The 21,191-nt window shown below is 48.1% G+C and overlaps 1 protein-coding gene across 2 annotated transcripts in view; it reads right to left on the bottom strand.

Moving 5' to 3' along the window:
- Positions 1-532: 532 nt before the first annotated feature.
- The window catches only part of LOC134994354 (piwi-like protein 1), a 549,333-nt gene continuing 528,674 nt past the window's right edge, over positions 533-21,191 (bottom strand). For both annotated transcript variants that reach the window (XM_063950974.1, XM_063950975.1), the window contains 4 exons: positions 3,030-3,183; positions 2,756-2,881; positions 2,294-2,441; positions 533-2,215 (listed from right to left, as the gene is read on the bottom strand). In XM_063950974.1, the coding sequence (XP_063807044.1) occupies positions 2,099-2,215; positions 2,294-2,441; positions 2,756-2,881; positions 3,030-3,183 (545 nt within the window). In that variant the 3' untranslated portion in view covers positions 533-2,098. The remainder of the gene's footprint in view (positions 2,216-2,293; positions 2,442-2,755; positions 2,882-3,029; positions 3,184-21,191) is intronic.

Genomic DNA, 21,191 nt, shown 5'->3' with positions numbered 1-21,191 from the left:
CGGAGGCGGGGTTATAGAGGAGGTGGCGCTATGCATTCTGGGAAGAAGGTCAAAGCTTTGAGCCTGTTGGTGCCTCGGATCAATATCCTACTCTACACCCCAATGTCATTCCCTGTGGAGCCCAGTGTACCTTACAGCAGAAATATATATTACATCCAGTACATACACACTTACCTTGCAGCTACAGAGGTGGACAAGGCACCATGTCATTAGGAGGGAGCGGGGCCAAAATGATGTAGTTCACCCCCCGTCACCACTGACCACAAATTTCAGGCCTTACTAATATGGTGGCCCCTCACTCGTCTGTCAGGGGGGCTTCTGGGTAATCAGGAACCCCCGCGTCACTGTGTATATATATACACAAATGCATGATGAAAGATCTTTACACACATTCATAGTGTACAAAATGCTTAAGAGGGGAGCTGCTTGAGATCACTGTTGTCCGAGGGGTCAGAATTTTATGACGCTCACAGAGAACCCGTAAGGCTATAGTAACTGAGAGGAAAAAAAAAAACACACTGCAGATAACAAATTGGATGCAATGAAAGAAAACTACATTTTATTACGAATAACTCAGTCTCAGGCAATTCTTACGTATGTACGGCGTGTAATATACTATGGCAGATCTGGGCTACATTTGCTGATACTCTATTTGTAAATAATAGTGAAGCATATTACACACCTAAACTTAACTTACAAAGCCTGCTAAAGATCATCAACTGCAACAGTTATAAAGGGTAAAGGCTGAAGCTTCTGCCCGTGTCTAGGTGTGTTACATTCATTATACATTCTATCACAGTGAGTAACCTGGCGCCGGTAAAATACTCTAGAATAGAAAGTTCTATACAGAATTCACCGTGGTTATTACTTCTGTATCCTATTGTTTGGTATTTACTGTATGTTCTCAGGCTTTGACAGATGTCAACATAATTGCATTTATAAAGCAGGGCACAGGTCAGACATTCAGGTGACCAGACTGCTGCAGATATTCGGTGAGCACGGAGCGCGCCCTTCTCAGGGAAACATTAAAATTCATGAGAGGTGGAACAAAATAATTATTCAGATATCAATGTCACAACGTAATCTGGCCTGGAGAGGAGATCCAATTCCGTGGACTGAATCTCTTGCAGAAGAGCAGACGTCTTATCTGTTTGGACTGCTAGCCATCCTTTACCTCATGTAACCAATTACCATGTGACTGTGTGTGTATACAGATGGGACCATGTTTATCTTGACCTTTAGTAGGATTAACCAAGACTGGGCAGTCAGAATAAACCATGGTGTGCCTAGGCGCAGCAAAGAGGCCAAGATAACCGTGGCTCCATCTGTATGTATGTATGTGTGTGTGTGTGTGTGTGTGTGTGTGTGTATATGTATGTATGTATATATATATATATATATATATATATACACACATACACACACATATATATATATATATATATATATATATATATATATATATATAGACATATATATAGATACATACACACATCAGAGTTAAGCCAACATCATGGGGTCCGCACAGTCAGCAACAATTTCTGCGTTGTTGGTTTTACACGTTAGCCAGATTTATGGTCTCAAACTCAATAAACGCAATGAGTTCCCTGTGAATGAAGAGGCAGCAGTTTACGCTGAGTGCGTGTTGTAGGTCTGCTGTGCGGCAGGTATGACAATTGCGCTTTTCCAGCTTTAGCGGCGCTCTAGCCTGATTTCCACAGCATTTTTACTATTTTTTTTGCTAGAAAAATCCAAGTTCTTGTAAAAGCGACAGGGTTTCCTGAAATACATTGCAAATGCAAAGTTTCCCACAGAACTCAACGCTGGGATTTTTGGAAAGCTCTTAAGCAATGAAAGAGTTCGCTTCCATGTTGAATCAAAAGAAAAATGTGAAATTTCAAGAATATTTACCCACCTTAAACTGAAGCTCAACTAACACCGCGTTAAGAATATACCCAAAATAAAATGTGCAAATAAAATAAAATAAACTCTGGTAAATATTTTAAGCATCTGGCAACAAATGGGCATCACCCAAAAAACAAACTGAAAACTCCTCAATTCCTATAAGTTAGGGAAGGTGATGGTCTCTCTCTGAAGGCTACAGGTAGTACAGCAGGCTGGCCAGGGAATTATGCGGCTCCCGGTGGATGCTCTGCCCCACCAGAAAGGCAAGCTTATGGGCATACTGGCACGGAGCTGGAACTCTGATGACTCCCTGGAAAGTAAAGGAGAAGGAGGTTAGTGTTGCACTCATACAATGAATCTCAGTAAGTGCAATGTACAGATGACATACAGGCCAGTTGTAGTACTGATGGCAGAGTTTGTAGGTTAGCCGTTGCATATGGTCTGGTTTCAGCCCTCCGCTGTCGTGCACGACATTGTAGTGCGTTGGGGACACTGTGCCCTGTCTCACTGATTGGCTGATTATGAAGAAGTCATACCTGGGAAACCACAGACAAACATTCTAGTAAATGAAAGACTCAACCACAGCATTACAATAAGCAGAGTCAGCCCATTGAGTGCTGGAGGTGACAAAGACCAGGGAAACTGGTTGCTTAGCAAAACATAAAAAAACAACAACCCACAAACCCCAATGTGATGTGACAACTGTGAATCCCGATAGTAGCACCTTCCCTGGCACTCTTCCCCAGCCTACAGTACTCGGGAACCCAGTGAATATAATTCTGCCAGTCCCCCTGTCTCCAGGGTCTATTCAGCCCATAGTCGCACATACCACTTTGTTTTCCCTACATACCATTCAGGTCTGGTGACTTCAATATCAACTACTGTGCCCGGCGGTGGATTCTGCAGTCTGCCACCAAAATATCCAAAGAATCTGGCATTTATACGTTTCTTAACCACAATTACTGTCAGTTTAGGGCTGGAAAGAGATGGCAAAAAAAAAAAAAAAAAAGTTACATTTAACCACTTGTATAGGAACATTTACCAGCTTCACTTCATTCTGTAACCCAAGTATCTGAGAAAAATGTCTGCTCTCAGTGGGCGGAACATTCACAGTGAGTCCTTACCTATAATCTTTACCAGCAGACGTTATGCAGTCGATAAACTGCTGGATTTCATAGTTCACAACCGTTTTAAGCTGACCGTCGCCGACTCCATCTCGGTAGATAACAATACGGGCCGGTAGGGTACCATTACATTTGTACCAGGCATGCAAGGAAGCTGCAGAGATAGATATGGTTATCAATTGGAGAAATAAAAAGTTACACAACCTGAAATAAAATGTACCATGTCCAGCCCAAACTAAAATATCTACCAGCAGGACCATGAAAATCAGTGCACACTTTACAGAGCCTAGAGCTGCAATTGGAAGTATTAAATTAGATTAGAATTTTTCTCTGAAGCTTATGGTGGCACAAACAGAGATGGCACAGATGCTCTTCAGAAGGTAGGTTAGTAACACTTATCTTTCCGTGACTTGCTCGTACTTCAGTGCACACTGGAAACGGTTTTGTCTAGTGACATGGACATTTCACAGAGGTTCCTCATTTTAATAGGCTCAAAGGCATAAACAAAGGATTCCTCAGTCAACGCGTTTCATTCTCTAATGGAATTTTTGAAGACCTTTTTCAAGACCTCAAAAGAGTTCAGTTACAGAAGGAAACGCATTGCCTAAGGAACCTCTCTTTCCAATATCGCATTGGCAGTTTGTGCATTTGAGATGATCAAAACCTCTCAGCTGCATAGTAATAAGGAACTTTATTTGTGGTGTCACGTGTCCGGAAAAGGAGCTTTATAGTAGACTTACCATGGTCAAATCTTTCTGCGAGGTACACTGGGTTCCACAGGGAATACATCGGGCTGTAGAGATGGATATTGATCAAAAGCACCAACAGGCTAAAGTTTTAAACTGTCCCAGGATGCATTGCAGGGCCTCCTCTATATCCCCGCCTCCAGGTACTGTGAGCTCAGTTTTGTTAACCAGTCAAATGCAGGAGCAGGTAAAAGAGAAGGCAGATGTTAGTCACATAGAACCATGTTCTCACGACAGGAGAAGGGACTAGTGGCTAATGCCATACAAACCCATAGAAGCTAAGCGCGTCAGGGTGGGCGACCTGTGGAACCCAGTGTACCTCTCAGAAAGAGATTTAAGAATAGTAAGTCTACCATAATCTCCTTTTCTGCAGCAGTGTACACTGTGTTCCACACGGAATACATCAGAGATGTCCTAAAGCAGTTCCTCAAGGGAGGGGACGCGCCTTAGCGGGTATAAGAACCCAGCATCCAAAGGAAGCATCCTGGGAGGCAGAAGTATCAAAGGCATAGAACCTAATGAACGTGTTCACTGAGGACCACGTAGTTGCCTTGCACAATCGTTCTGAGGACGCGCCATGGCGGGCCGCCCAAGAAGGTCCAACAGACCGAGTAGAATGGGCTTTAATAGCAGCAGGAGCTGGGAGCCCAGCCTGCACATAAGCTGGTGCAATCACCATTTTAATCCATCTGGCCATGGTTTGCTTATTCCCATGCCAGCCACGCTTGTGGAAACCAAATAGTACAAAAAGGGTATCTGACCTCCTGATAGAGTCCTGTCCACATATATACGGAGAGCCCTTACCACATCCAAAACCTGCTCTTTGGTGAAACGATGACACCACCCTTAGGTAAATAACCGGGGCAAGTTCAGAGAACTGCCCGGTCACGATGAAATATCAAAAAGGGTGGATGACAGGACAAAGCGCTCAAGTCCAATACTCTTCTGGCAGAGGCAATAGCCAATAAGAAAAGGACCTTAGCCATAAGCCATTTAAGGTTCACTGACTCAAGAGTTTCAAATGGAGACTCTTGCAGGGAATTCAGGACAACAGACAAATCCCATGGAGCCACAGGAGGGACATAGGGAGGCTGAATCCGCAGTACGCCCTGAGCGAATGTATGAACATCAGGCATAGATGCAATTTTTCTCTGAAACCACACCGACAAGGCAGATATGTGAATCTTGAGGGAGGCCAGACGAAGTCCTAAATCCAGGCCTTGTTGCAAAAAAGTAAGAAGTCTGGAAGTACTAAATTTGTAAGCATCGTAATTCTTAGCAGCACACCAGGTGAAGTAAGAATTCCAGACCCTATAATAAATCCGTGCAGAAGCCAGTTTGCGGGCCTTTAGCATAGTTTGGATAACCACCTAGGAGAATCCTTTGGCCCTCAGGGGTGAAGCTTCAAGAGCCACGCCGTCAAAGCCAGCCTCGCCAGGTCCAGGTAGACACAAGGGCCCTGAACAAGGAGGTCTGGGCGTTGAGGAAGTAGAAGAGGACGCACTATCGATAGACCCTGCAGGTCTGAGAACCAATGCCGACTGGGCCACGCAGGAGCGACTAGAAGTAGTATTCTTCCTTCTTGCTTGAACTTCCGTAGTACCCTGGGCAGGAGTGACACTGGAGGAAACATGTAGGACAGCTGAAAGTTCCATGGAATTGCCAGTGCATCCACGAAGGCTGCTTGAGGATCCCTTGTCCTTGATCTGAAGACCGGAACTTTGATTGTGTCGAGACGCCATGAGGTCTACATCTGGTAGACCCCACTTGTCCACTAGGAGTTGAAAGACTTCCTCATGAGACTCCACTCTCCGGTGTGCACGTCCTGACGACTGAGGAAATCCGCTTCCCAGTTGAGTACTCCCGGAATGAACACTGCCAATATTGCTGGCAGATGGCGTTCCGCCCAACGAAAGATTTTTGACACTTCCATCATTGCCATGCGGTTTCGAGTGCCGCCTTGAAAGTTTATATATGCCACCGTGGTGGCATTGTCTGATGGTACTTGAACAGGCCTGTCCTGAATCAGAGCAAGAGTCAAAGCATTGAACACTGCCCGCAGTACCAGAATGTTTATCGGGAGGAGAGATTCCTCCTTGGTCCACAAACCCTGGAGAGTGTGATGCTCCAGCACTGCGCCCCAACCCCTCAGACAGGGCGTCCGTAGTCAGTAGGACCCAGTTGGGGATCCAGAAGGGACGGCCCCTGTAGCCCCCAGGTCAGCGACAAACGAACCTCTGTAGTCAAGGATATCATTTGAGACCTGATCCGATGAGGCAGGCCATTCCACTTGGAAAGGATTAACTGCTGTAGAGGGCGGGAATGAAATTGAGCGTACTCTACCATGTCGTAAAATGACACCATGAGGCCTAGTACTTGCATCGCCGAGTGCATCGACACTCCTGGGCGAGAGAGGAAGTATCTCATCCTGTCCTGAAATTTCAGGACTTTCTCTGGAGTTAGAAACAGTCTATGGCTGTGTGTGTCCTGCAGTGCCCCCAGGTGCACCATGCTCAGAGCAGGGACCGGCGAAGACTTCTTCCAGTTAACGAGCCACCCGTGGGCTTGTAGGAAGGGTACAGTCAGTTCCAGATGACTGAGGGCATCGTGGGAGATCACCAGGATCAGCAAGTCATCCAGATACGGCAGGATCCTGACTTCCTGGCGACGGAGATGAGCCGTCAGCATGGCCATAACCTTGCTGAAGATCCGAGGGGCCGTGGCCAGTCCAAACGGCAGAGCCTGGAATTGATAGTGAAGGTTGCCAACAGCAAACCGCAGATATTGCTGATGCAATACGGCAATAGGTATATGCAGGTAAGCATCTCATATATCCAGGAACACCATATAGTCTCCAGGTTACATGTCCAGTACAATTGAGTGCAGTGTTTCCATACGGAACTTGGACACTCTCACAAACTTGTTCAGTGATTTGAGGTTGGGTATAGGCCGGAAAGACCCATTGGGTTTCGGGACTAGAAACAGGGTCGAGTAGTATTCTCTGCCTCTCTGGGACAGAGGTACCGGCACTACCACTCCTGTATCCAGGAGGGAACGCACAACCATTTATAGAGCATGCGCCTTTAAGGGATCCAAACTGGTGAGGGGGACTTCTCTTAAAAGAGACTGCGTACCCGTGAGAGGCAACTTCACACACCCATGTGTCTGAAGTGGTCATTAACCAGACCTGGGTGAATCGTAGAAGTCGGCCTCCCACCCTGGGGTCCCCCAGGGGGAGGCATGCCCCGTCATGCAGCAGGCTTGTCATGAGAAGCAGGCTGATGACCAGCCCAGGATTATTAGGCTTTGGGCTTAGTGGTTTTTGAGAGCACAAGATAATCTCGGGTATGCCTGACCTTCGCTTTCCCTTAAGGCCAAAAGCAGGGAAAAGTGGTACCTTTCGCCTTCCGTACAGGAAGGAGTAGCAATTGGGAGAAAAGCAGTCATAGTATCCCCCAATTCAGACGCAATTTTCAATTAGGTCTTCCCCAAATAAGATGTCCCCTGTAAAGGGGAATACCTCCAAGGACTTTTGGAGTCCAGTTCCACCTTCCATGACCTCAACCACAGAATATGGCGAGCCAGGACAGACGTATTAGACTCCTTGGCAGCCAACACACCCGTCTCAGGGGATGCCTCCTGGTGTAAAAGAGGTGGCGGTGGTATTGTGAGACAGGGAATGTCTGGCCTTGTCAGATATATCCTCGGGCAGCTCTTCCCCTAATGCCTGATCCAGTCATTAATCTATTTTGCAGCCCCAAGAAGACGCAATTGTGGTCTATGTACAAAACCTGTAAGGGAGTAATAGACTTCATGCATCCCTCCACACGCTTATCTGTCGGTTCCTACAGTGAGGGGACGGTGGTGACAGGCAGAGTGGACGACACATTAGTTCACTAGCAGTGAATAACCCGCTTGTTATATACAGTAACTCTGCAGGGAGAGGATATCTATGGGTCCACGTTTATCTTGACCTTTAATAGGATTAACAGAGACTGGCCAGTCGGACTTAATCCCCTGCTGTAATGACTTAATCCTCTGCTGTATTGTTCTCTGTATTGTATTGCAGCTGAGAACAATAGATGAAGGGTTTATGTTAATAAACCATGTTGTGCCTAGGCACAGCAAACTAGTCAAGATAACCGTGGACCCATCTGTAATGCCCGATGTAGACAGGGGGAATGTCTTCCCTGAATTACATCAGGGGTGTTGTCTGATGTTCACCTAATGGTCAGATTGTGGTAACAGAGTTTTTAATTACCCTCTGACGTGTGAACATAGTGTGCTTAACCACAGTAGTGGAATCCTCATCATCAGTGATTTGTAGGATTTGCTTACTAGTAACCATAAGGGCAGTGGTATCCTTTAGCAATGGAAAATCCTTGTCAGAAACACCTAATATAGGGACTGACAGGCAGCATGTTCCCCCCACTAGTCAGATAAAACAGCAGAGATTACTGGATAGGGAGGAGGAAGCAGCCCCGCTGAGATGACCCAGAGACACGAGAGTGACCTGGAATAGGGTTTTGCCTGACCAAGGAATGAGTCATACGCTACAACCTGTGAGACAAAATTTTCTCGCTCATAGCGGAGTAACCATAGGGACATCAGTGACTGTAATGTTACAGGTGGTCCCAAAGGGGGCATAAAGCGTTCAACTAGAGTATCCAGTAGGTTTGAGAACGCAGCCCAGGTTGGCTCCTGATTGATAACAGGAGCTGCGGACTGACTGGGAGATGTATGAGACACAGTACACAGACCATCGCACAAAACTTCCCCCTCAGGTAAATCCATTACGCTTGCTCTGCAAGATGCAGGAGCGTCCCCAGATTTACTGCCCCACATGTTAAACATTATACACAAATGTGACAGAGGGTGGTTTAGTACGATGAAGCCAGAGTACAAAGGCCCTCATTCCGAGTTGATCGCTCGCTAGCTGCTTTTAGCAGCAATGCAAACGCTAGGCCGCTGCCCTCAGGGAGTGTATCTTAGCAGAAGTGCGATCGAAAGGTTATCAGTTCTGCAACTAAAAAATAAGAATTTACTTACCGATAATTCTATTTCTCGTAGTCCGTAGTGGATGCTGGGGACTCCGTCAGGACCATGGGGAATAGCGGCTCCGCAGGAGACAGGGCACAAAAATAAAGCTTTAGGATCAGGTGGTGTGTACTGGCTCCTCCCCCTATGACCCTCCTCCAAGCCTCAGTTAGGATACTGTGCCCGGACGAGCGTACACAATAAGGAAGGATATTGAACCCCGGGTAAGACTCATACCAGCCACACCAATCACACTGTACAACCTGTGATCTGAACCCAGTTAACAGTATGACAAACGTAGGAGCCTCTGAACAGACGGCTCACAACAAATAACAACCCGATTTTTTTGTAACAATAACTATGTACAAGTATTGCAGACAATCCGCACTTGGGATGGGCGCCCAGCATCCACTACGGACTACGAGAAATAGAATTATCGGTAAGTAAATTCTTATTTTCTCTAACGTCCTAAGTGGATGCTGGGGACTCCGTCAGGACCATGGGGATTATACCAAAGCTCCCAAACGGGCGGGAGAGTGCGGATGACTCTGCAGCACCGAATGAGAGAACTCAAGGTCCTCCTCAGCCAGGGTATCAAATTTGTAGAATTTTGCAAACGTATTTGCCCCTGACCAAGTAGCAGCTCGGCAGAGTTGTAATGCCGAGACTCCCCGGGCAGCCGCCCAGGATGAGCCCACTTTCCTTGTGGAATGGGCCTTGACAGATTTAGGTTGTGGCAAGCCTGCCACAGAATGTGCAAGTTGAATTGTGCTACAAATCCAACGAGCAATCGTCTGCTTAGAAGCAGGAGCACCCATCTTGTTGGGTGCATACAATATAAGCAGTGAGTCAGACTTTCTGACTCCCGCCGTTCTTGAAATATATATTTTCAATGCCCGGACCACGTCCAACAACTTGGAATCCTCCAACTCGCTAGTAGCCGCAGGCACCACAATAGGCTGGTTCAGGTGAAACGCTGACACCACCTTAGGCAGAAAATGAGGACGCGTCCGCAGTTCTGCCCTGTCCGTATGGAAAATCAGATATGGGCTCTTATATGATAAAGCCGCCAATTCTGATACTCTCCTGGCTGAAGCCAGGGCCAGTAGCATGGTTACTTTCCATGTGAGATACTTCAGCTCCACCGATTTGAGCGGCTCAAACCAATGGGATTTGAGAAAATCCAAGACTACATTAAGATCCCACGGTGCCACTGGGGGCACAACCGGGGGCTGTATATGTAGTACTCCTTTTACAAAAGTCTGGACTTCAGGAACTGAAGCCAATTCTTTCTGGAAGAAAATCGACAGGGCCGAAATTTGAACCTTAATGGACCCCAATTTGAGGCCCATAGACAATCCTGTTTGCAGGAAATGTAGGAATCGACCCAGTTGAAATTCCTCCGTGGGGCCTTCCTGGCCTCACACCACGCAACATATTTTCTCCAAATGCGGTGATAATGTTGTGCAGTCACCTCCTTCCTGGCTTTTACCAGTGTAGGAATGACCTCTTCCGGAATGCCTTTTTCCTTTAGAACTCGGCGTTCAACCGCCATGCCGTCAAACGCAGCCGCGGTAAGTCTTGGAATAGACACGGTCCCTGCTGAAGCAGGTCCCGTCTTAGAGGTAGAGGCCACGGATCCTCCGTGAGCATCTCTTGAAGTTCCGGGTACCAAGTTCTTCTTGGCCAATCCGGAGCCACTAGTATCGTTCTTACTCCCTTCTGCCGTATAATTCTCAGTACTTTTGGTATGAGAGGCAGAGGAGGGAACACATACACTGACTGGAACACCCACGGTGTTACCAGAGCGTCCACAGCTATTGCCTGAGGATCTCTTGACCTGGCGCAATACCTGTCCAGTTTTTTGTTGAGGCGGGACGCCATCATATCCACCATTGGTTTTTCCCAACGGTTCACAATCATGTGGAAGACTTCTGGATGAAGTCCCCACTCTCCCGGGTGTAGATCGTGTCTGCTGAGGAAGTCTGCTTCCCAGTTGTCCACTCCCGGAATGAATACTGCTGACAGTGCTATCACATGATCTTCCGCCCAGCGAAGAATCCTTGCAGCTTCTGCCATTGCTGTCCTGCTTCTTGTGCCGCCCTGTCTGTTTACGTGGGCGACTGCCGTGATGTTGTCCGACTGGATCAACACCGGCTGACCCTGAAGCAGGGGTTTTGCCAGACTTGGAGCATTGTAAATCGCTCTTAGCTCCAGTATATTTATGTGAAGAGACATCTCCAGGCTTGACCATACTCCCTGGAAGTTTCTTCCTTGTGTGACCGCTCCCCAGCCTCTCAGACTGGCATCCGTGGTCACCAGGACCCAGTCCTGTATGCCGAATCTGCAGCCCTCTAACAGATGAGCACTCTGCAACCACCACAGAAGAGACACCCTTGTCCGTGGCGATAAGGTTATCCGCTGATGCATCTGCAGATGCGATCCGGACCATTTGTCCAGCAGATCCCACTGAAAAGTTCGTGCGTGGAATCTGCCGAATGGAATCGCTTCGTAAGAAGCCACCATCTTTCCCAGGACTCTTGTGCATTGATGTACAGACACTGTCCCTGGTTTTAGGAGGTTCCTGACAAGTTCGGATAACTCCCTGGCTTTCTCCTCCGGAAGAAACGCCTTTTTCTGAACCGTGTCCAGAATCATTCCCAAGAACAGCAGACGTGTTGTCGGGGTCAACTGAGATTTTGGAAAATTCAGAATCCACCCGTGTTGTTGCAGCACTACTTGGGTTAGTGCTACTCCGTCCTCCAGCTGTTCTCTGGACCTTGCCCTTATCAGGAGATCGTCCAAGTAAGGGATAATTAATACGCCTCTTCTTCGCAGAAGAATCATCATTTCGGCCATTACCTTGGTAAAGACCCGAGGTGCCGTGGACAATCCAAACGGCAGCGTCTGAAACTGATAATGACAGTTTTGCACCACGAACCTGAGGTACCCTTGATGTGAAGGGCAAATTGGGACATGCAGGTAAGCATCCTTTATGTCCAGGGACACCATAAAGTCCCCTTCTTCCAGATTCGCTATCACTGCTCTGAGTGACTCCATCTTGAACTTGAATTTTTGTATGTACAGGTTCAAAGATTTCAGATTTAGAATAGGTTTTACCGAGCCGCCCGGCTTCGGTACCACAAATAGCGTGGAGTAATACCCCTTTCCCTGTTGTAGGAGGGGTACCTTGACTATCACCTGCTGAGCAAACAGCTTGTGAATGGCTTCCAATACCGTCTCCCTGTCTGAGGGAGACGTTGGCAAAGCAGACTTTAGGAACCGGCGAGGGGGAGACTTCTCGAATTCCAACCTGTAACCCTGAGATACTACCTGCAGAATCCAGGGGTCCACCTGTGAGCAAGCCCACTGTGCGCTGAAATTCTTGAGTCGACCCCCCACCGTTCCTGAGTCCGCTTGTAAGGCCCCAGCGTCATGCTGAGGGCTTTGCAGAACCCTGGGAGGGCTTCTGTTCCTGGGCAGGGGCTGCTTGCTGGCCTCTCTTACCCCTTCCTCTGCCCCTAGGCAGATATGACTGTCCTTTTGTCCGCTTGTTCTTATAGGACCGAAAGGACTGCGGCTGAAAAGACGGTGTCTTTTTCTGTTGGGAGGGGGTCTGAGGTAAAAAGGTGGATTTTCCGGCAGTTGCCGTGGCCACCAGATCCGATAGACCGACGCCAAATAATTCCTCCCCTTTATACGGCAATACTTCCATATGTCGTTTGGAATCCGCATCACCTGACCACTGTCGCGTCCATAAACTCCTTCTGGCAGATATGGACATCGCATTTACTCTCGATGCCAGAGTGCAAATATCTCTCTGCGCATCTCGCATATAAAGGAAAGCATCCTTTAATTGCTCTATAGTCAATAAAATACTGTCCCTATCCAGGGTATCAATATTTTCAGTCAGGGAATCCAACCAGACGACCCCAGCACTGCACATCCAGGCTGAGGCGATGGCCGGTCGCAGTATAACACCAGTATGTGTGTATATACTTTTTAGGGTAGTTTCCAGTCTCCTATCTGCTGGATCCTTGAGGGCGGCCGTATCCGGAGACGGTAACGCCACTTGTTTTGATAAGCGTGTGAGCGCCTTATCCACCCTAGGGGGTGTTTCCCAGCGCGCCCTAACCTCTGGCGGGAAAGGGTATAATGCTAATAACTTTTTTGAAATTAGCATTTTTCTATCTGGGTTAAACCACGCTTCATCACATACATCATTTAATTCCTCTGATTCAGGAAAAACTACAGGTAGTTTTTTCACCCCCCACATAATACCCCTTTTTGTGGTACTTGCAGCATCAGAGATATGCAAAGCCTCCTTCATTGCCGTGATCATATAACGTGTGGCCCTACTTGAAAATACGTTTGTTTCATCACCGTCGACACTAGATTCAGTGTCTGTGTCTGTGTCGACCGACTGAGGTAAAGGGCGCTTTACAGCCCCTGACGGTGTCTGAGACGCCTGGGCAGGTACTAACTGGTTTGCCGGCCGTCTCATGTCGTCAACTGATTTTTGTAATGTGCTGACATTATCACGTAATTCCATAAACAAAGCCATCCATTCCGGTGTCGACTCCCTGGGGGGTGACATCACCATTATCGGCAATTGCTCTGCCTCCACGCCAACATCGTCCTCATACATGTCGACACACACGTACCGACACACAGCAGACACACAGGGAATGCTCTTATCGAAGACAGGACCCCACTAGCCCTTTGGGGAGACAGAGGGAGAGTTTGCCAGCACACACCCAAGCGCTATAATATATATGGGAACAACCTTATATAAGTGTTGTTCCTTATAGCAGCTTAAATATATCCAGTATATCGCCAAAAAATGCCCCCCCTCTCTGTTTTACCCTGTTTCTGTAGTGCAGTGCAGGGGAGAGTCCTGGGAGCCTTCCTCACAGCGGAGCTGAGCAGGAAAATGGCGCTGTGTGCTGAGGAGAATAAGCCCCGCCCCCTATTTCGGCGGGCTTTCCTCCCGTGGATTTAGATAAGTGGCATGGGTTAAATACATACATATAGCCTTAATGGCTATATGTGATGTATTCTTTTGCCTTAAGGTAATAAAATATTGCTGCCCAGGGCGCCCCCAGCAGCGCCCTGCACCCTCCGTGACCGCTTGGTGTGAAGTGTGTGACAACAATGGCGCACAGCTGCAGTGCTGTGCGCTACCTTCATGAAGACTGAAAAGCCTTCTGCCGCCTGTTTCCGGACCTTCAATCTTCAGCATCTGTAAGGGGGGTCGGCGGCGCGGCTCCGAGACGAACCCCAGGGCGAGACCTGTGTTCCGACTCCCTCTGGAGCTAATGGTGTCCAGTAGCCTAAGAATCCAATCCATCCTGCACGCAGGTGAGTTGAAATTCTCTCCCCTAAGTCCCTCGATGCAGTGAGCCTGTTGCCAGCAGGACTCACTGAAAATAAAAAACCTAAAAAACTTTTTCTAAGCAGCACTTTAAGAGAGCCACCTAGATTGCACCCTGCTCGGACGGGCACAAAAACCTAACTGAGGCTTGGAGGAGGGTCATAGGGGGAGGAGCCAGTACACACCACCTGATCCTAAAGCTTTATTTTTGTGCCCTGTCTCCTGCGGAGCCGCTATTCCCCATGGTCCTGACGGAGTCCCCAGCATCCACTTAGGATTTCATGCAGTTTCAGAGTGACTCAAGACTTATTCCTAGCTTGCGATGACTGCAGTCTGTTTAGTTCCTGGTTTGACGTCATAAACACGCCCTGCGTTCGGCCAGCCACTCCCCCGTTTCTCCAGCCACTCCAGCGTTTTTACATGTCACGCCTGCGTTTTTTTAGCACGCCCTGAAAACGGGCAGTTACCACCCAGAAACACCCACTTCCTGTCAATCACTCACCGATCAACAAAGCGACAGAAAAGCGTCGCTCGACCTTGTGTAAAACTGCAAAGTTTTGTGTGAAAGTACTTCGCGCGTGCGTACTGCAGCCCGTACGCATGCGCAGAACAGCTGATTTTTAGTCTGATCGCTATGCTGCAAAAAACGGCAACGAGCGATCAACTCGGAATGAGGGCCAATACCTGCAAATAAATCCGTTAGCATGTGACTGAGTACCCAGTACAGAACACCTGCAAATAAATCCGGTATTATGTGACTGAGTACACAGTAGACTACACATAATAGGTAAATACTGTGGTGCACTATACATTGACCCAGACGCACCTAGTCCCCTAGGGTACAGTATACAGTGAGAGAAAAATCTGGGATACACTGCAGTGAAATCACATAGCATATACAGGTGCACATAGTCACGTTTGCGATGCAGATTATTTTCAGGATAACAAAACATATATATATATATATATATATATATATATATATATATATATATATAAATAAATAAATAAAATGCGCGATCTGAGACCGGATGTATATATCAGAATACTCGTACAATATATTCTGGCACAGGTACACTTGTTCTTAACTAACACCGTATTACTATCGAAATGTAGAATACTTAATTGTCTGTAAAATTTACAGAGGAGACCGTGCCCTGCAGTCCCAGAGACCAGTCGCAGCTACTGTACTGTGAGAAGATGGCGCCTAAAGTCTCAGCCAGGGAGTGAGGGAGAGAGTGTGAGGCAGCTCCAGGGCAGGACCACCAGCAGTAGATGGCGACCGGAGCTGGGGGAGGGGCTACAGGTCAAGCGCCTTTTACCCTATGCTGGTCCTCACCACCGGGTACTATGGAGCCTTGTTAAAGTGGATATTTTACTATCTTGACCTGTGCTTCCATGCCCTGGTGGATTTAGTGGGGTCCCTGATCTGTCACCGTGTCCACACCAGCGTCGCGGTCCATCTCCTTAGACGCAACCGAAACACGTCCCGTCTGGGGGACCCTCTTACCTCCTCCTCCCTTAGTAGCAGCCACACGATCCAGGAGAGCATCTGCGGTGGTGTACCTAGGAACTGAAGCGCCTCCGCCGCAAGTACCTAGGAACAGAGCCAGCAGGAGTATGCAACGCCGCTGGGGAGGTGATGGAGCCGCAGCACAGTATGTCACACTGACATGTGAAGTGCTGCAGCCATTGAAGTCTTCTAAAAAGCTTTTTCAGGGCTGCCTAGTGCAGACCTGCTGCTGCAAGCACCAACTAAAAAACTGAGCTCCGGTGCCTGGAGGAAGGGTTATATAGAGGAGGCCCCGCAATGCATCTTGGGACAGTCTAAAGCTTTAGCCTGTTGGTGCCTCTAGATAAAGATCCATCTCGACACCCCAATGTATTCCCTGTGGAACACAGTGTAGCCCACTGCAGAAAGAACGCATTCCAGTGCATATTAAAGAAACAGCAACAGAGCATCACAGGAAAGTGACATAGGTCTTGGAACCTGTGCCAACTTTTGCCATGTATAGGATCAACAAGAAGGTATACTGAAAGGTCAGGTTTATACAGGGAACAGTGTAAAGCCTACTGAACTTTGAAGAAAATAGTGGAGTCACTACTCCCACTTGAAAGCCCCAGCCGATCTCATGAGTTATATATTACAGGTCATACGGTGTGTTAATTAGAAATAAGCTGATACAGTACAGAATTAGAATTACCCTCTAATGTTCATTACAGTTGTGGTGTAAATATAGATCAATTAATTACACACTTTTAAAAAGGTATCCGGTCTCTAGGGCGACCACACTTAGGTCTACATGCATTAGGTTGACATGGTTTCTAGGTCGACATGAGTTTTTCAATTTTTTTTTCCTTTTTGGAACTTTTTCATACTTTATGATCCACGTGGATTATGATTGGCAATAGTAACCTGTGCCGAACGCAGCGAGGCACCTTGCCCAAAGCATGGCGAGCCGTGCGAGTGGACACGGTGCTCTAATTGGGGTTCCCAGTCAATGCAGTTTCTTGCGGCGGGCGAGCCGTGCAACCGCACAGGGCGCCCGCCGCGGCACTTCCTGAGCACTTTCAAACCCCCCTCCCCTCTCCTCCCGAGTGCCCAGCTCGGGGGGCGGGGTTTCGCGGAATGACGCGTTTGCGTCGTGACGTCACGACGCAATCGCGTCATTCCGCGAAACCCCGCCCCCGAGCTGGGCACTCGGGAGGAGGGAGAGCCAAGCCGGCCAGCGCTGCGCAGACGTGGGAGAGGCGGCTGAAGAGCGGGAAGAACCGCTTCAAATGTAAGTCAGCCCCTCTCCCTCTCCCCCCCCACCACCACCTGCCGTACTGTGTAAAATGGGGACACCTGTCTGCCGGAATGTGTAAAGTGGGGACACTTGTCTGCCGGAATGTGTAAAATGGGGACGCTTGCCTGCCGGAATGTGTAAAATGGGGACGCCTGTCTTCCGGAATGTGTAAAATGGGGACACTTGCCTGTTGTACTGTGTAAAATGGGGACACTTGCCTGTTGTACTGTGTAAAATGGGGGCACTTGCCTGTTGTACTGTGTAAAATGGGGACACTTGCCAGCCGCAATGTGTAAAATGAGGACACTTGCCTGCCATGCTGTGTAAAATGGGGACACTTGCCTGCCGCAATGTGTAAAATGGGGGCACGTGCCTGCCGCAATGTGTAAAATGGGGGCACGTGCCTGCCGCAATGTGTAAAATGGGGGCACGTGCCTGCCGCAATGTGTAAAATGGGGGCACGTGCCTGCCGCAATGTGTAAAATGGGGGCACGTGCCTGCCGCAATGTGTAAAATGGGGACACTTTCCTGCCGCAATGTGTAAAATGGGGACACTTTCCTGCCGCAATGTGTAAAATGGGGACACTTTCCTGCCGCAATGTGTAAAATGGGGACACTTTCCTGCCGCAATGTGTAAAATGGGGACACTTTCCTGCCGCAATGTGTAAAATGGGGACACTTTCCTGCCGCAATGTGTAAAATGGGGACACTTGCCTGTTGCACTGTGTAAAATGGGGGCACGTGCCTGCCGCAATTTGTAAAATGGGCACACTTTCCTGCCGCAATGTGTAAAATGGGGGCACGTGCCTGCCGTGCTGTGTAAAATGGGGACACTTGCCTGCTGTAATGTGTAAAATGAGGACTTTTTTTTTTTTTTTTTTATCCTGTGGTGGCCGTGATGATGAGATCAGATGAGGCCATGCCCATTCTGACGAGGTCACGCCCCCTTGCCGGGAGCGTGCGCACGCATACTTTTCCTCTTTATAACTGGGGGGGGGGGGGGGGGGGGGGGGCGCGCATTTTTTCTTATGTGAATGGGGGGGGGGAGGGGTGCATTTTTAAATCTCGCACTGGGAGCCAAATTGGCTAGAAACGGCCCTGTTCCCAGACACTCTACGAAGAAAACGACACCAATTTTTATTTTTATTAAACTTATGTCGACCTAATGCTTGTGTTGACCTATTTTAGGTGTCAACTTAGTTACGGTCGACCAATAGTGGTCGACCTAGACACTATCGACCCTATGAACCACACCCTTTAAAAATTACATATCTAACATTCGCAAAAAGTACAAATACATACATATTTTAAATATTAGATGGTTGTTACAAATACATTTTCTTATTTGAATGAGAGACCTCCTGTCATTCTATGACAGCAAGCAGAAAATAGGATTTTAATACCTACCGGTAAATCCTTTTCTCTTAGTCCGTAGAGCATGCTGGGGACACCAGAAGAACCATGGGGTATAGACGGGATCCGCAGGAGACATGGGCACTTTAAGACTTTGAAAAAGGGGTGTGCACTGGCTCCTCCCTCTATGACCCTCCTCCACACTCCAGTTCTAGGAACTGCGCCCAGGGAGACGGACATTTTGAAGAAAAGGATTTCAATTTTTAACTAAAGGTGAGATACATACCAGCTCACACCTCAAGCACGCCGTACAACATGGCATTCAACACAACGCAAGTCAACAGCATGAACAACATCAGCAACAGGCTGACTATAAACGTAATACAACATGTGTGTAACCACTATTAATAACTGCAGATACAGTACACACTAGGACGGGCGCCCAGCATCCTCTACGGACTAAGAGTAAAGGATTTACCGGTAGGTATTAAAATCCTATTTTCTCATACGTCTTAGAGGATGCTGGGGACACCAAAAGAACCATGGGGTTATACCAAAGCTCTAGAACGGGCGGGAGAAAGCGGATGACTCTGCAGCACCGATCGACCAAACTTGAAGTCGTCATCGGCCAGGGTATCAAACTTGTAAAACTTCGCAAAAGTGTTCAAACCCGACCAAGCAGCATCTCGGCAAAGTTGTAATGCCGAGACCCCTCGGGCAGCCGCCCAAGAGGAGCCCACGTTCCTAGCTGAATGGGCCTTCACCGATTCCAGTAATGGTAATCCGGCCGTGGAATGAGCATGTTGAATCGTGTTTGCATTTGTTTGTTTGGAAGCAAGACACCCAATCTTGTTGGGAGCATATAGGACAAACAGAGCTTCTGTTTTCCTAACCCGAGCCGTCCTGGCGACAGACTTTCAGTGCTCTGACCACAGCCAAAGATTTCGACACAACAAAATAGTCAGGAGCCACTGGTAACACAATAGGTTGATTCATGTGGAAAGATTAAACCACCTTCGGCAGAAATTGCTGCAGAGTCCTCAACTCTGCTCTATCTTCATTAAAGATTAAATAAGGGCTCGTGAGACAAGGCCGCCAACTTAGACACGCGCCTTACAGACGCTAAAGCCAACAAGGTGACCACTTTCCAAGTGAGGAACTTCAACTCCACCTTCTGTAAAAGCTCAAACCAATGCGACTGAAGAGACAGCAACACCGCGTTAAGATCCCATGGTGCCACAGGAGGCACAAATGGAGGTTGGATGTGCAACACACCCTTCACGAAAGTTTGAACTTCAGGAAGGGAGGCCAATTGCTTTTGAAAGAAAACCGATAAGGCAGAAATTTGAACCTTAATTGAACCCAACTTCAGGCCCGCCTCTACACTTGCTTGTAGAAAATGGAGAAAACGCCCTAGCTGAAACTCTTCCGCAGGAGCCTTCTTGGATTCGCACCAAGATACATACTTCCTCCAAATGCAGTGTTAATGTTTAGATGTTACTCCCTTCCTGGCTTGAAGTGTGGGAATGACTTCACTGGGAATACCCTTCCATGCCGTCAAACTTAGCCGCGGTAAGTCTTGGTATACACACGGCCCCTGTAGTAACAGGTCCTCGAAGAGGCCAGGGATCTCCTATGAGTAATTCCTGAAGATCCGGATACCAAGCCCTCCTTGGCCAGTCTGGAACAATGAGGATAGCTCGAACCTTTGCTCTTCTTGTGATCTTTAGTAGAACTTTTGGAATGAGAGGAAGTGGAGGGAACACATACACCGACGAAAACACCCACGGTGTCATCAGTGCATCCACTGCTATTGCTTGAGGGTCTCTGGACCTGGAACAATATCTCTGAAGCTTTTTGTTGAGGCGCGACGCCATCATGTCTATGTGAGGAACTCCCCAACGACTTGTGACTTCCGTGAAGACCTCTTGATGAAGGCTCCATTCTCCTGGATGGAGATCGTGTCGGCTGAGAAAGTCTGCTTCCCAGTTGTCCACTCCTGGAATGAAGATCGCTGACAGCGCTCTTGTATATGTTTCTCTGCCCATTGGAGAACCTTTGTGACTTCTGCCACTGCTGCTCTGCTTTTTGTTCCGCCTTGGCGGTTTATGTACGCTACTGCTGTCACATTGTCCGATTGGATCAGCGCGGGCAGATTGCGAAGAAGATGTTCCGCCTGCACAAGGCAGTTGTAAATGACCCTTAACTCCAGAACGTTTATGTGGAGACAAGATTCCTGGCTTGACCATCTTCCTTGAAAGTTTACCCCTTGGGTGACCGCACCCCATCCTCGGAGACTTGCATCCGTGGTCATTAGGATCCAGTCCTGGATTCCGAACCTGCGTCCCTCCAGGAAGCGAGAGCTGTTCAGCCACCACAGGAGCGATATTCTGGTCTTTGAAGACAGGACTATCTTCCGGTGCATGTGTAGATGGGATCCGGACCACTTGTCCAACAGGTCCCACTGAAAAATTCTGGCATGGAATCTGCCAAACTGAATGGCCTCGTAGGTCACCACCATCTTCCCCAGCAACCGAGTGCACTGATGGATCGACACTCTTGGTGGTTTCAGAATTCGTTTGACCAGGCTCTGAAGTTCCTGAGCCTTTTCCACCGGAAGAAAAAATAAGATTTTACTTACCGGTAAATCTATTTCTCGTAGTCCGTAGTGGATGCTGGGGACTCCGTAAGGACCATGGGGAATAGACGGGCTCCGCAGGAGACATGGGCACTTTAAGAAATAATTTAGATTCTGATGTGCACTGGCTCCTCCCTCTATGTGCCTCCTCCAGACCTCAGTTAGAGAAACTGTGCCCGGAAGAGCTGACAGTACAAGGAAAGGATTTTGGGAATCCAGGGTAAG

The sequence above is a fragment of the Pseudophryne corroboree genome, chromosome 2 (genome assembly GCF_028390025.1).
Source record: "Pseudophryne corroboree isolate aPseCor3 chromosome 2, aPseCor3.hap2, whole genome shotgun sequence".
NCBI lineage: Eukaryota > Metazoa > Chordata > Amphibia > Anura > Myobatrachidae > Pseudophryne > Pseudophryne corroboree.
The sequence above is the reverse complement of the archived record's forward strand: the minus strand, read 5'-3'. Positions and strand labels throughout refer to the sequence as shown.